This window comes from Glandiceps talaboti, chromosome 14, assembly GCF_964340395.1.
Source record: "Glandiceps talaboti chromosome 14, keGlaTala1.1, whole genome shotgun sequence".
Taxonomy (NCBI): Eukaryota; Metazoa; Hemichordata; class Enteropneusta; family Spengelidae; genus Glandiceps; species Glandiceps talaboti.
The window spans coordinates 10,582,289-10,598,072 of NC_135562.1; the positions used below are offsets into that span (position 1 = coordinate 10,582,289).

At 34.2% G+C, this 15,784-nt stretch overlaps 1 protein-coding gene across 2 annotated transcripts in view; it reads right to left on the reverse strand.

Moving 5' to 3' along the window:
* The window catches only part of LOC144445179 (serine/threonine-protein kinase MAK-like), a 34,377-nt gene extending 19,526 nt beyond the window's left edge, over nucleotides 1-14,851 (reverse strand). For both annotated transcript variants that reach the window (XM_078134721.1, XM_078134720.1), the window contains exons 1-2: nucleotides 14,764-14,851; nucleotides 3,086-3,435 (exon numbers count right to left, since the gene is read on the reverse strand). In XM_078134721.1, coding sequence (XP_077990847.1) covers nucleotides 3,086-3,186 — 101 coding nt within the window. In that variant the 5' untranslated portion in view covers nucleotides 3,187-3,435; nucleotides 14,764-14,851. The remainder of the gene's footprint in view (nucleotides 1-3,085; nucleotides 3,436-14,763) is intronic.
* Nucleotides 14,852-15,784: the final 933 nt, after the last annotated feature.

Below are 15,784 nucleotides of genomic sequence, written 5' to 3' on the forward strand. Positions count from 1 at the left end.
AATCTGTGTGTATTTTGGTTACAAAATTTTTATATTTCAACAAATTTTGATGAATGATTGTGTAATTTGATGAATTTAGTGTGTAATCTTAATAAATGCAGACAGTGAACAGACACTAAAACTTGATCATACTAAAGTGATGACATTGCTATGTCAATAGATAGTAATAACCATGCATCCAAACCTCGACATGCTCTTAGATGGACAACACGTACGTCTTTCAAACCACTCCTGGTTTATATACAGTTTCTATGATCATCAAACTATAGCTTTTCTATGGATTGTTTTGTGATGAAGTTAACTTATCACTGATACAGATAACTACATGTAAGACATTGACTCTACGATAATGAAATAAAGTTGGTAACGACAGTAATTTCACAACACTGCGCATATCTACAGTACATGTATAGCTACAAAATGTAACTGCATGACACTGGTTCATGTACATGTAGTCTAGATCGTAAGCCTGTCGTTGTTCTCTACGTCATCATACCATAGAAACTAGACTACTGTTCATGTAGCCAACTCATGAAATGTACTTCAGTTCAAATGTTGGACTTTGTGAGATGACAGTTTCCAATCAATATTACTACAATCTGACAAAGTTCTATCACAATGTTCAATATCCTACTACATGTATATAACAGAATTGACATCAAGGGTATATATATATATAGCAGTTGTTATCTGATCTAGTTGTCGTATATTTGATGTCAAGTTTTCATATATTTGATGTCAAGTACTGCTACGTGATCTTTGCTTTGTACAATTTAGTTTGTTTATCCTGTCCAGGTTACACTTCCTGACAACACAGGAATTACCATTGTAGGAAATAACACACATCAAATTAATCACAGACTTGTACAAACTGAAAACAATAAATTTACTATTTATAATTTGAGCTCAGCCTACCATTTCTCAAACCCTTCCACCAGAAGTCAGGATTCCAACATCTCATTCACAACTATTGACATTATGAAACCTTTCTCAATTCCTTGAATTTACAGTACTTACGGGATTACAACCAGTAACACTGAAGTAAAGCACTTTCTCTATGTGCTACACTCATTTATAGCATTCATATCAAGTGTAAAAGTATACTGTTTCAAGTTTCAATTGGTTTATTTACAAGCCTAGCATGTGGCCTTTCTTATATGGTCAATTAGCAAACGAAACAGTATACTTTTACACTTGATATGGTTGCTATAAACGATTGTGGTATATACAGAAAATGCTTTACTTTGGTGTTATGGGTTGTAATACCCCCCCCCCCCCCCCCCCCCCCCCAATCTTAATTGTGCAATTTGGAGCAGCACCATTTCTTTATCTTCGTAATATGGTAATGTGGTACATATACAAATACATGTACATGTAGTCTACCTGTAGAAGTCTTGGAGGACTAACGCTACTAAACTATTTCAGCTATCCTATCTGCCATTTTCATTTGTTGAATTTTTGCTCATCCTTCTAAAATGGCAGTTGGGATAGCTGAAATAGTGTCATAGTGTTAGTCCTTCTAGGCTACATGCGGGCTAACATTCAGATATTTTAATCACTGGAAGTTGAATCATATGAAAGAAAATCAGAGAATTGTGTGTGTATCCAGACATACAGTATATTTGTACATCATCAGCATTTAAAAGTATATCAACACAGAAAGTCATGGCAGTATATAAACATTGTATACAGCTTTGTAGTCAAGACTCCTTCATGAGACATTTGTACTTTTTATGTTGACATCAGCTTGCCATTCAGTCACTCGGCAGTGAACATTGATACTGACTTGCCATTCAATCACTAGGCAGTGAACATTGATACTGACTTGCCGTCCAATCACTAGCACTAAGCAGTGAACATTGATGGTAACTTGCCATTCAGTCACTAGGCAGTAAACATTGATACTGACTTGTCAATAACTCCATCAAGCAGTGAACAGTGAAGCTGATTATGCAGAGTTTTTACTAAATTGTGGTAAGTAGGTAAAATCTACCGGGGTTCCCTAGTCATTTTACAGGGGTTCCTGACCAATGTTATGGTAATACCGTATGTTGTACAGAGAAACACTGCCAAATTAACCCCTTTCCCTCTATCTGTTACCAGGGTTCCCAACCCTTAGCAAAAACATTATGAACAGAATTGTTATGATTTCAATTATTATCACATACTTAACACTCTGTATATGAAGCATGAAGTGAAGACCATGTTCATGGAACTTCACAAAGTACGGACTGCTTGTGAGTGATAATTAATTTTCTACAAACATCAGGTGCTTTAATTACTTTCACCACAACCCACTGTACATTTTGTACACAGACACAACTAAACATTTGTAATTAAAACCCACGTTTTTTTTAAGTTATTTTTTTCCTTGCAATCTAAAAATATATCAGGTGAACCATTCTCACATAGGGAGATTTCCTGGCTTTTTGTTTTCCAAAGCCCCCACTTGTAAGATTCACTGCTGAGTGGCCATTTACTACTTGCTTCATTCTATTTATAATAGTGTGTGTTTCTAGGAAACAGATATAGTACACGTAGATATAGACGTGCATAGCAACAATCACAGCCTCCGGCTAGCTAGGCTACACATTGACAATGATACACCAGTAATTACTACTACCAAGGGTACTATGTAACACAAAAATACATTGTACATACACACTGCAATTAGTCCTTTATCAAGAAGACATCAATTCCTTTGATAGCAATCAAAGTGTTGACTTCAAATCGATGCTTTTTTAAAAATCAATTTAATGCACATGCAATATCAATTTCTCATTTCACAAATTCTAAAAAAAATGATTTGGTAATGCACAAATGTGGCAATATATGAAAGAAGAGTCCACACAAACATACAACCACATATGACGTTGGCAAACTTCAGGACAGAGAGATTGCCACATGTACACACTCGCATAAACATACACTGACACACAAAACATAGACATGTAGACAAAGACACTCTTTGTCTGACATCTCTCTCTCTCTCTCTCTCTCTCTCTCTCTCTTTCTCTCTCTCTCACTCTCTCTCTCTCTCTCTCTCTCTCTCTCTCTCTCTCTCTCTCTCTCTCATGTAACTTACTTTTTAATGGCCACCATCTCCCCTGTTTCATTACTCTTTCCAAGTATAACACTTCCATAGGTTCCATCTCCTAGTTGCTTCATAAACTGGTATCGATTCATGGTGTATTACTGTCCAGATTACCAAATTATCACAATGTTAAGTTCAAATTCGATTCCACAAGAGTATTATTCAATTCTACCTAGTCCTTTTGTACATATCCATATCGGTAGATAAAGATCGAGTGGAAAACACTCAGTTAAAAAAATTCTGTGTAAATGAGGAATCCCTGGAACTAAATGGATGGATAGAAGGATGGAATCAACACTGGAATGGCTGGTCTAATATCCCAACAGCAATTTGTCTTTTTTCTGCAAGAGAAAAAACAGAGATGTTAGAATTCTAGAAAACATATATAGAAAACATAGAATATCTGGTCGAAGAACTAAACATGTGGGCTCATTTTTTATGATCTCTCTCGCCACCAACTATACACACGAAACCATAAAATAAAGTATTTTCTGTATGTACCACATTCATTTATAGCATCTACTGGTATATCAAGTGTAAAAGTATACTGTTTCATTTGCTAATTGACAACATTAGAAAGGCCATATTATAGGCTTGTAAATAAACCAATTGAAAAAGTATATTTTACACTTGATATGAATGCTATATAAAATGGGTCTAGTACATAGAGAAAGCGCTTTACTTCAGTGTTTTTTTGTATGTGTGGGTTCGTTTTCTATCCGATGATCTGTCTAGACTACCATCCAACATACCATGAAGAGTCAGACTGACGCAGATAACAGAATGATGTTTTAATGATGGCATCAACATATTAAAAAGAGACATTACATAATGATCAATCAATACTGCTATCTGTAACAGCTACATGCAGTCAGAATATGATCATCAGTAAAAATAATCCAATGACACACATATTTTATTTAATCATTTTTAATATCTTTTTATTTCATTTCTAATAGACTTCAATTGATACGACATATGATACAGCAAATAAATATTAAATGTCCATCAAAAAATTGTGACATTCGTGGTTTTCAAAAGTGTTTTTTTTTTTTACAGTAAAACAATTTAATATATTCGTATCAAAATAACAAAGTATTTCATCATCACTTATCATTAGACCAGTGTAATTAAATATGTAAATTAGCCCAGTGTAATTAAATATGCAAATTACATTATTCATTTCATTAGCATATATATTATCTGTACCTAAAAGTTAGTAGTTGAGAGTTTGAAGTGAAGTATTTACCAATCCTATTCATTTGTGAGGTTGATTGACAGTTCTGATGACAATCAAATAATTTTAGTACTAGAAACCCAGCTGTTACTGCAGAGTACACAATTCATTAAGGAATAGTTTCACTTTTGTCTGCCAAACCTCTGCATTTAATTTTTACATTTCATTTTACCTCCCAGTGGTAACAGGGAGGTAGCTGTATGGTTTTGTGTGTGTGTGTGTGTGTGTGTGTGTGTGTGTGTGTGTGTGTGTGTGTGTGCGTGCGTGTGTGTGTGTGTGTGTGTGTGTGTGTGTGTGTGTGGGTGGGTGGGTGTGTGTACATGTATGTATGTATGTATGTATGTATGTATGTATGTATGTATGTATGTATGTATGTATGTATGTATGTATGTACGTACGTACGTACATACGTACGTACGTACGTACGTACGTACGTATGTACATATGTACATACGTACATTTGTGTGACTATGTACATACATATGTGTATGTATGTGTACAGTGTATGTATGTATGAATGTCTGTCTGGAAAAAATTATCTTAAAACTACCAGTACAAAGCAAATACAATTTGGTATACATACATCTTGCTTTCAATAAAGAATATGGCTGCACTTAATAATATAGCTAGTTACATTTTGGTTTAATGGCAATAATGGGCTTCATTTGGCAACAAAGTGATTGTAACACTGTAGATAAATCCACAAAGATTTACATTGTAACTGACAGCTAGAGGTCCAAGTACTAACATTTTTGTGTGTCAGGTTTTTCATTAGGGTGAGGTTTTTTTTTTTTTTGTTTCTCATCTCCAATGGAATAGTCAGGCGGGGCGGGCGGGCGAAATAAAAAAAAAGGGGGGGCAAGAAAAAAATCTGTATTTTTTCAGTTCTATTCTCTGTCCTTTCTGTCCTGTCAGTCTCTCTACAACTTCTTTTCTCTTCTCTTTATTGAATTCCTTGTTACAAGTCTCTTTCCTTCATTTTAGCAAGGTTGACAAGTCCGTAGAACAACTTTGTAAGAAGATGATTGAATACTTATCATCCTGATGGGTGTATATCTGTAGCCATGAACTATTGTATGATTTTATCAGGAGTACTAATACATTCGTCCTATTAATCAAAGTGGCATTGCCATCGCTAACAATTTTTTCAAGTTATAAAATTTGAACTCCAGTGTGTAATGAGAAAAATGGTTATATTTCACAACCAAGGTAATTTCGCCGATACCACTACGAGGCAAACAGTTCTGAAGATGGCTGCCGATGGTAGTCGAAACGTCAACGTTCTCTGGTATGAAAAATTACCTTGGTTGTGAAATATAACTATTTTTCTCAAGATATTGTCTAACCTGATGAAACTATTCACGGATATCCAGTGTGTAACTTTTTGAAACACTTACGTGATTGTCATCAATGTGCGAGATGGATTTTCATTTATATAAATAATTTCTATGAAACATTTTTCTTCTTTGTGAACTTGTCAAAATAATCCACCAGATAACATGTAAACATTTCTAGAACTCAGAACTCCTTTGGGATTTACTGTTTAAAAGTAATTAAAAGTAATAATGTAAACATCGGAATCATGCATGTCATGGGTCATGAAACGCTATGGAGTCGATCATTTCCCCGATGATACAACTGATTTAAAGCTAAAAACTGGTCAAGAAATTAGGAATGCAGTATGACTTTAACAATTTTAAGCATAATTTTGAAAATGATGGAAATATTCTGAGCTATTATTACATTGCAGCAAAATGTACTGCGCGACAGTATTAATTTCGAGCCCAGTCCCTCATCAAACCTCAACAGCTTCAGCCATGATGAAAGACACATGCTGCTCTGATGTAACAAAGGGGTGGGTGGGGGTGGGGGGGGGGTAGACGGCAGTGTTCTGCCAAGGTTTCCAACAAGTGGGGACAAATGCCCCTTGGTTGCAAAAAGTGGTGTCATTTGACAGGGAGTGGGGTCAATTATTATTGTCTATGAAATATTCATATAAATTATCTCAGACCACTACAGAGATACTGTGGTCTGAGATATTCCATTACGTATAGACCATTACCTAACTACATAAAAAAATTCCATTCATAATAACAGTTCCCAGTAAGCTATTTTTTGAAAATTGTGTACTACACATTACACCTTATAAAAAGAAGGCAATTAAGATTATGTAATTTTAAGTCATTTCTACAGAGTATATTATATATTGTTTAGAAAGATTGGACAGCCAGGTAGTCATAATTTTTAATCTGAATATCAATGAATAGCAGTGCTCAAAATTTATAATTCCTTCTTTTCAGACAAGGACAAAGGACAACTTCAAAATAAGTCATAGTGAACATATGATTGAATAAAAACTTTGAGAAATCCTAAACTTGTAACCACTTGTTTCATTTTTTCATTTTTAAAATTGGTAGTACACTGCTGTGTGTATCATTCCCTCTTCAAATTCATGACATTTTGAAGAAAAAAATCCCTGACTTTAAAAAGTACCAATTGTGAACGAAAAACTTACAAATAATAGTCAAACAAACTTTAAAATAATTTATTTTAATTAACCGTTACTGGCTGTGTATCATGATTTGGTCCTGCTATATCAAATGACAGCAGAGTTACATACCGTAAACTTGATACGGAAAGCTGACATTAGGTGTCCTTGAAACTCAGAACTTGAATCTTTAACTAAAACTATTAACAACGTCAAAGTTGGGATGCTCTGTAAATACCACATTAATTTTTTTTCTGATTTGCACAACAAGTTCGTTCTTCATGTCTGACCGGGCGCACATGCATCGGCCGTCTATAGCGGCCATGCCAGTGATTACGCATTGATTCAGCCCATCATTCACATGCCCAACATTCACATGTGTCACTGTCAACATCATGCAACAAGATCCCCTAACACAGCTTTTTCGGAATCAAAATACACATGTACTCATTTAATTTAACCCATCAACAAATGAAAATCACAACCTGTCCCATAAATTTGGTTTACTCAGGCTTCTGAGCTGTGGCAGATAGATGTTCCGCTTTCCGGTAGCAAGTTCAGTGTTTCGCACACGTCAGTGAGTAGGTCAGAGGTCACGATAGTGACGGTAGACTAAACATGTGACGAGAGACGTTCATTTCGACGTCTCATCTACTCCCTCTAATGTTTCAATTTGTAGATTAAGTTTATCAAAGTTGAACTTTTTGTGCCATTTTTTATGTTAACAATAGAACTGCGCGTTGTCACTGTATCTTATATGATGTCAACAAAACTTTCCCTTACGCAGTCAGTATACTTCTTGTGGGATTGCAATTGACGTCGAGTCAGAGCCTGGCTTGGTCCGGCCGTGCACGTGGACTTAGATAATTTTGATGTCGTAAAATGAATGCGCCAAAGCGACGCAAGGTGGGAAAATTATTGCGTCATTTGTAATTTTAGGGGGGCCAATGTCGCAAGATCGTGGCCTCGGCAGAACTGGTCTAAGACGCCATGTGGAACCTTACAATTTTGCTGTGCTCAGGGGTCGGTCGGAAATAAAAAAACTTTTTTTTTTCTGATGTCGGAGCTGCAAATTAGGGTCGGTCGGGAGATGAGAAACAGAAAAATAAAAAGGGCCGCCCTTAGCGATAATGATGGCATATATTTTAGATGTACAGCACACTTTAATGTCATTTCATACAAATTATATCTCCTAACCTTTTATACAGAGGGTACATAATTGTATGTAATTGCAGTAAATAGTTCACATTGCAAATATGTAACGATACTGACATCCAAATTTTTAACTCTTTCTTTTTCAAACTGTGTTAATTGTAAGAACAGACAAAGGAACTTTTGTTCAATGAATTTTTTTCATTCTTAATTTTACACAAATTAATAAAATAATCTGAAATAACACAGTTACTGTATACTTATAGCTGTAACGTGCACAATTTTACATCTTTTTAATATTACTTCTTTTATTTTTCAATCTAAAAGTTGCAACAATAGAGGAAGGACATATTGTTCAATGACTTTCTTTAATTTTAAACCTAACTGGTAAAAAAATACACTGAAATAACATTTTCATACAGAACTGTACAAAAATCATTGTAAGAATATCACTTTTAATGCTATTTATATCATAAATTTAATGTTATTTTTTCAACAAATTTTGCACAAATTCACATTTCTTTGATGTAAGCATACATGTAAATAAAATGCATAAACTGTAACATTGTAATTTTACGACAAAAGAAAGAAAATAAATAAATAAATAAAAAAAAAAACCTTTTTCAATTCTTTACTTTTTTTTTAACTGCCTGACAATTTGCAACAACAGCGGAAGAAACCACTGTCAAGAAACCACTGTCAAGAAATCACTGTCCGTCGTCAACAGATGCAAAGAATTGACAACGACTAGAATGAGGATTCGTGAAATCAGACAAACACAATGACGTGATACAACATATCTGTCTAGACGTAATTCTTAAGAGAAATTCACAATGACAAATAAAAGAATTTATCTACACAAACATCAAACTTGTATTGTGGCAACGACGGCATCACAGTTGCTATGGCAACAGACACTTCACCACTAGCAAATAAAAGAAAACATTGTCATAATAAAATAAAACCTGTGCTACTGTACTCATTGCTCTCTTTGTTGCTATGGTTACAACATCAATATTACCAAATAGAAGACAATATCATTGCAATAAAACTAAAGTCATGTTAAAATATTTACGATACCACAATTACCATGGTAACATAACATAGCATTAATATTTATTGACCGAGATGCTCCAAAAATTATGATTACTCTATCTGTAATTACAGACTGTTATTTTTATTGATTTCCTGGTTAGGTGGAATTTTATCAAAATGCACATCTGTGACACAGAGATACACACACAGATTTAATTTTAACTGAACATCACGACCTACGTTTTTTAAAGGCCATTGCACACATACAGACAAGTCTCTAAATTGACTTCTTTCAGACCTCCGTCGTTGTAAGCGTACAGCACACGTAGGTGACACACAGACGGATTTCATTCAACAATGTTTTTTATTAGTGTAAAAGCTGACAGGGTTATGTACGATAACATCATTTTCCACTCAGATTGTTACGGGTTCAACTATACAACTATACAATTCCCCTAACAAAGCCACTATGGCTGTTAAGGTGCGAGTCATTTTATGAGCAAAGTGATCCCAAAAAAGTCAACTCTTTAGTACATTGTATGTGTCAACTTGAATCAAACACCAATATTGCACCATTCTGTACACAAACTAAGGTAGACATGTCAATGTCAGCTATTTGACTTTTTTATACTGTTAATTCAATTCAGGGAATGTGTTATCGTAAAAATGTCCGCTATCCACACAGATGTGATCTGAATTGTCAATTTGACATCATGATTTTATTTCTACATTTTACCTCCCACCTCATTGACAAAACTAACAGAGTTGTTTTATTTTAAGAAGCAGAAGGTACCACAACTGGTTAATTTGTATTATACTAATATCTAGTCACGCATTCATAGTCTGATGTTTCATCCCACATGTCATGTATTCACAGTCCGATGTTTCATCCTATACATTGCCTGCATATGTGTTAATATAGTACACGCATATAATAATATAGTACACACAATTAAAGTTATCGCTCGTTCGAATGAAAATGTGGTATTTATTATATACACAGTAGCCTGGGACTCCATGCAGCCATGTTCTACCAGAGTAAAACATGGAGCAGGATTCCGTGCTTGAACATCTGACAGTGTGCTGTGCTCTCTATAATGCCGATGCCAAATTGACACTCCACTGACACACTACATAGTGCTTTCTTGTGATCCATCAAAATTTGGTGTTCCCCTAGATCCTCAGCCAATCCAGGTAACTTTAAAGTTTAAAAGCATCCATACACGTAGCGCCAAAGGCACTGTCGAAGGCTGCTACAGCAACAAACCAGAGGTACATGTACTGTCATCCTCGTTTTTTGTTTAGCAACTCTCTGAGCGCAAATCCAGGTCTTACCACAAGACTAGAAAGTTATGAACCCATGCTTTCAATGATCAAACTGACATTTAATTTCCTGAGAACTGGACAGCATGGCTTCCCCACTAGATGCAATGAGGCCAGTACAAAAGGATTTATTGAAAATTCCACATCGCAAGGAAAATGTATCATACATAATGTATGTGAGTTCAATAACATGTCTTCCAAAACTACTGGGATTGGCAGATTTTTAATGCTGTACTTTCTCAACTATATCATAAAATTTTTTCAAACAAAAAATTTATCGATGTACATCAGTTTTACTCTTTACATCATTTCTTTCTAAGTACAAGAACATATGGTTTTGAAGGGTGGGAGTACTACATTTTACGACCAATTAAAAGCCACTCATAATCACTCAACAAATATACATACCAGACCATTACTCTCTCCTAACATACATATTTTTTACACTCTAATCTTTGAGTTCATGGGAAAACTCATATTTACTACTCTCGGATACTGTTTGGTTCCCAAAATAACATTTTACCATGATGAATTTTGAAGAATTATCTATGCAAGTGGTACATATTCTACAAGACTTCAGATCCTAGCAGACCTGAGGACTTGGGTTGAGAGCCAGGATTTATTTTCAAGGATTTTAGTGGAGTGTAAATTTTGAACTTATTTGTAATTTCACTTTTTGTTCTTAAGTATAGTTATGATACAGGTCAGACAATGAACAGTGATAAACTTGTACAAGACTCCAAATGGATCCTAGAAGAAGACCTGAGGACTTGGGTACAATGAGAGCCATGATTTATTTTCAAGCATTTTGGTGCAGTGTAACGTTTGAACTTATTTGTGATTTCACTTTTTTGTTCTCAAGGACAGTTGTGATACATGTCGGCCAATGACCCGAATTAGGACAAAATGGGAAGAAACAATTTTAGTATGACTCTTCCACAGTCATAAAATTCCTAAATTCTTTACATGACTTAGAAATTCTTACAATTTTTTTGGTCAAATTATTGAACTACAGTGAAAAATTAGCCTGGTAACACTAAATGTACATACAGTTGGGTCATCAGAACTTTTAGCCAAGTATCGTACACACTTTTTTTCGGTCTGACAATTAAAATATCTGTAACAAATGCTTTACACAGAGGGTGGGTTCATTATGGAAATAGGGACACAGCATTGTTGGTTTTCAGTAACTATGTACATTTGTGTTTGTACATGATGTATACTATGTGCTGGTGAACATACAATGTGTAACTTTAGAACAAATTTGACATTGATCATAAAATATTTGTTTATGCAAATTTTGGAGCAGCGACTGTGTGAGTATGTCAGGCTTTACAGAAACGGAAATAAATAACAAACACACCAAGAATATTCAGGAAATCCATAAATGTCTATATGTTGACTGGACTATAGTAAGTTTTTTTATTACTGTAAATAATAACAATTATTATATTTCTTTGTCCTGAATACAATTTTCATAAGATTGCTTTTTGACCAGTGGTCAACTGCCTCAAAATGGCGTTTATTTGGATATTTATAGAATCATTTTATCATGACTTCCTACTTGAAAAATAAATGTGAATAAACAATATATCCCAGGTCCTTGTTTGTAACTCAATAAATTTCAAAAGATTAGTAATGTGTAAAATGTTTGTACAATAACAAACTTTTCACACATTGTTTTTATAATATATTGAGTTACAAACACAGACTTGGTTTATGTTGTTTCACATTGATTTTTCAAGTCGGAGGCTATGATAAAATAGTTTCATGGATTTTATTGGATTTTATCCAATATACATTTGTAAATAATACCCATCTATATGACCACTTTAAGACTTTAGCATTTGCAATATATTTGACTCATCCACATTATATCACAAAGAGTAGTCCTAAGTTAGTGATTGCCAGTTTGTAGGCAGGAAAGTAACTAAAAGAAAAAACTCAACCACTATCATCTTGCAAAGAGCAATAATTATAATTTGATTAATGAGATGTCAATTTTTCCCTCTTTTTAAATTTGCATATCACAATGAGTACAAAGGTAACAACATGACAAACATTAATCACACAAATTAAAATGATGAATAATAAATTCCATGGTATTCTCTGAACAACAACATTAATGACATCACCGTTCACGCACATACATGTAGAAGGCTTTGGGTGAATGAACAGCGTAGAAAAGTTAGTCTCCATAAACATGTCTGTCAGTGTGTCATCTTGACTTCATGAAGTGCATCGTTGTTTTTCTCTATACATCATGTATCACACTGACTGACAGATGGGGATGGTTCACAATCTTCCTGTCTATACAGCACTACTTGGTGAGCTGTAACACTGTACACACTACACCTATTGACTATACCTCCATGTCTTAATACAGTCAATTCAAATATTGGGAATTTACAATGTAAAGAGAAACCCAACCCAAATAAACAATGGCATTACCAAATAAAGAAGATAACAGAATTAGAAAAGAACGGCTATCATGAATACATACAAACATAACTGCTGTCACTACGAAATCCAATATAAAATGGTTTTGCGTAAAAAAATAAAAATAAAATGAAATATTTATATTGATTTCTACTTGATGTCAGTGCCGAGCAGGAAGTGAAAAAATGCTGAGCACTTTGTCTTAAATATTCAAATTGTTATATATATAAGAAGATAGTTTTCAAAATAAAACAAAATGAACAAACTACAGCCTACAGGCTATTAAAGGTGTGTTTATATAATCAAGTGTACAACAATGTGTTTATCCTACCACAAAGTAAGTGTTAATACAATTACTCGCATTTCAATTTAATTTATAATATTTTATTTTCATTATTAATACTAGCATGGGTTTAATTTCAAATCTCTATTTAGAATAGGTATCAAATTTTGTACTTTCTTGTAAAGGGTCCTTGGATCTACAACTTTTCTAGAACTCTGCAGCATATTTTCTTTATAGTATATTTTCTTTAAATGTTGATCAGCTTGGTAGGTCAAATGGTCTTTTCTCTTATTAATTGTTATAGTGTCAATGTCAAGATATTTTTTATAATTATTATGAACCTTAATACAGAAGGGCTGACCAAATTGTCACCATTAATAACCCCATTGTATCACCTTAAAAGCATGTGTACTAATGTATAGGAAATCCATTCCCGTGAACTGGTCATTTTTCCTCTCACACAGAGTTAGAATGTCAGCGATGGGATACTCTTTGTTGTATAAAAGCCTGGTAATTTTAAACAGCAAAGGGGAAAGGCAAGGAAATTTTTTAAAAATATAACATGATTTGTTGAGTTTTAAATATTTTTTTTCACAAGATAATTTTTAATAATATAGACTTCTTTTTTTTTAAAACACAGTGTTTGTATCCAAACTGTCATTATGGCTTATCAAAAACAAGAAACATTTTGAATTAGACTTTATATTTTACGTAATTAACCCAATATAAAATGAAAATAACTATCACTAACAATGAATTTGTCTACTGCATACATATTTCTTTATAAATTGAAATGAAAGTTTACTAACATAAGGTAACTGATAAAAATATGGGGTGGTTTTCTTCCTAACCATTCATGGACAATTAAAAATAATCAATAAAATACGTAATCTTGTTTTAGTAGTTGGCTCTACATTCCGTTAGATTTATTCCCTGAGTCATATCGAGTAGTAAATATACCAGCAATTTATATATGTGTGATGAATCAGATACCAATCATCGATATTTTTTAATAATCTCTGGCATTAATGGACACAGCTCATCACTGGAGTTTGATACTATGTATCAGTGTGTCACAATAAGTCTACACGTTTAGATAGTTGGTCTATGCATAGACAGTGTCTGTGGACTGTGATGTCAGTCACCACCACCTGGGTCGACCTTGTGATAAACCGACGAAGCCCTACACTACATTAAGATTTTGACCGTGCAAATTGTGACAATCTATTATCTTCGTCTCTAAACACACATGACCGGAACGTTGGAATACTGCGCGATCCACTGAAACTATTACAGGTACTAAGGTGACATCACGTTGAAATTGACCATTCGTTGTTGATATTGTCATTGTCACATAAATAGCAACCAAATGAACAGAACGTCGGTTTTCACACGTCTTTTCACTAACCAGTAATATGTCAAAATCGTGCATTTCTAACTACGACTAAGAAAGTATGATACAATTCATAACTAAACGAGGTATATTTACACTTCAATTCCCCGATCGTGTTACTTGGATCGTTACGTTTTGGTTTGTTTATAAGGGTTTCCCAAGGCAGCTGAGGTGCGTCCATGGTACTCCATAGCGGCTTATTGTCGTGTATGGTCTCAGTGTCTCGCGCATAAAGTTCGTTCATGAGAGATCGGACGAATATTCCAAGTCCATAATTTAAAGTCGACTAGTTCTGATAATGCAAAATAATAAAACTTACCTATTATTCCCGATAACGATGGCAGAATCTTACAAAAAGGCCTGTAAAATATAGTGAAATTTGTCAGTGCCTTTACTCGATTACTATGTCACTGGTTATTTGCATGTGGTCACATGACAACCACATTCCGTGGGTGATTCCATTGTGTACTGGGTATGGGCAAGTTGTCAGTAACACGTATCTCCTCGTTCGACAGACAAATTTGATATGCGTGGTTGCATGTGTGTTATGTTTACGCTAACTTACAATTCCGATATAATATGTATGACTTTCAACTCTATAGGCAAATTATTGTTATTAATAAATAAAATTATCAATATTTTTTAAACATACAGGGACTTCATTGTACGATATTTCCAGAATTTGTAACTTCGGATCAGGTGCAAGAACTGAGCAATTACTTTTTTTCCATTCTGTATGATGTAGATTTTCATTAATCATTTATTAGAATATATTACATTAGAATGTAGGAAGACAAATTCTATTTCCTTTTCTAAATTATTATCACTTTTTTTTTAAATATGCCACCCTTCATCCTGTTATTGAGTCTGTGTAGCAACGTTTGCTTCATCAACCCAAAATCCTATATTCGTAATAAAAATATTGATCTTGTCTGGTTGGTAATTGTTGGTTGTGTATAAAAGAGGCTATGGTTTATGGATGATGGGATATGACCTGGAGTGCTTATACTGTTGTGAAATTGCTATTGGCAACCAATGAATTCAAGTTTCCTGTCTTACCCCACACAATTTCATCACTAATTTGTCTGCATGACATCATCACTAATATCTCCTTATCTGTCACATCTAGACATTTGTCTGTGCAATTCGTTAGTCACTTTACAGACTCATAACGTTGGAATAAATCTTGAGTCGTGATGCTTAATAGGATGCATTTTCAATGATGACGGTACTTTTAATGTAACCTACTCAAAACCAGCAGCCAAATAATGGCTCAAAACTGGTTGCTATGGCGAGCTGCAGCTCTTGGCTGAATTGCATTAAATTAACTGTAAAATTGA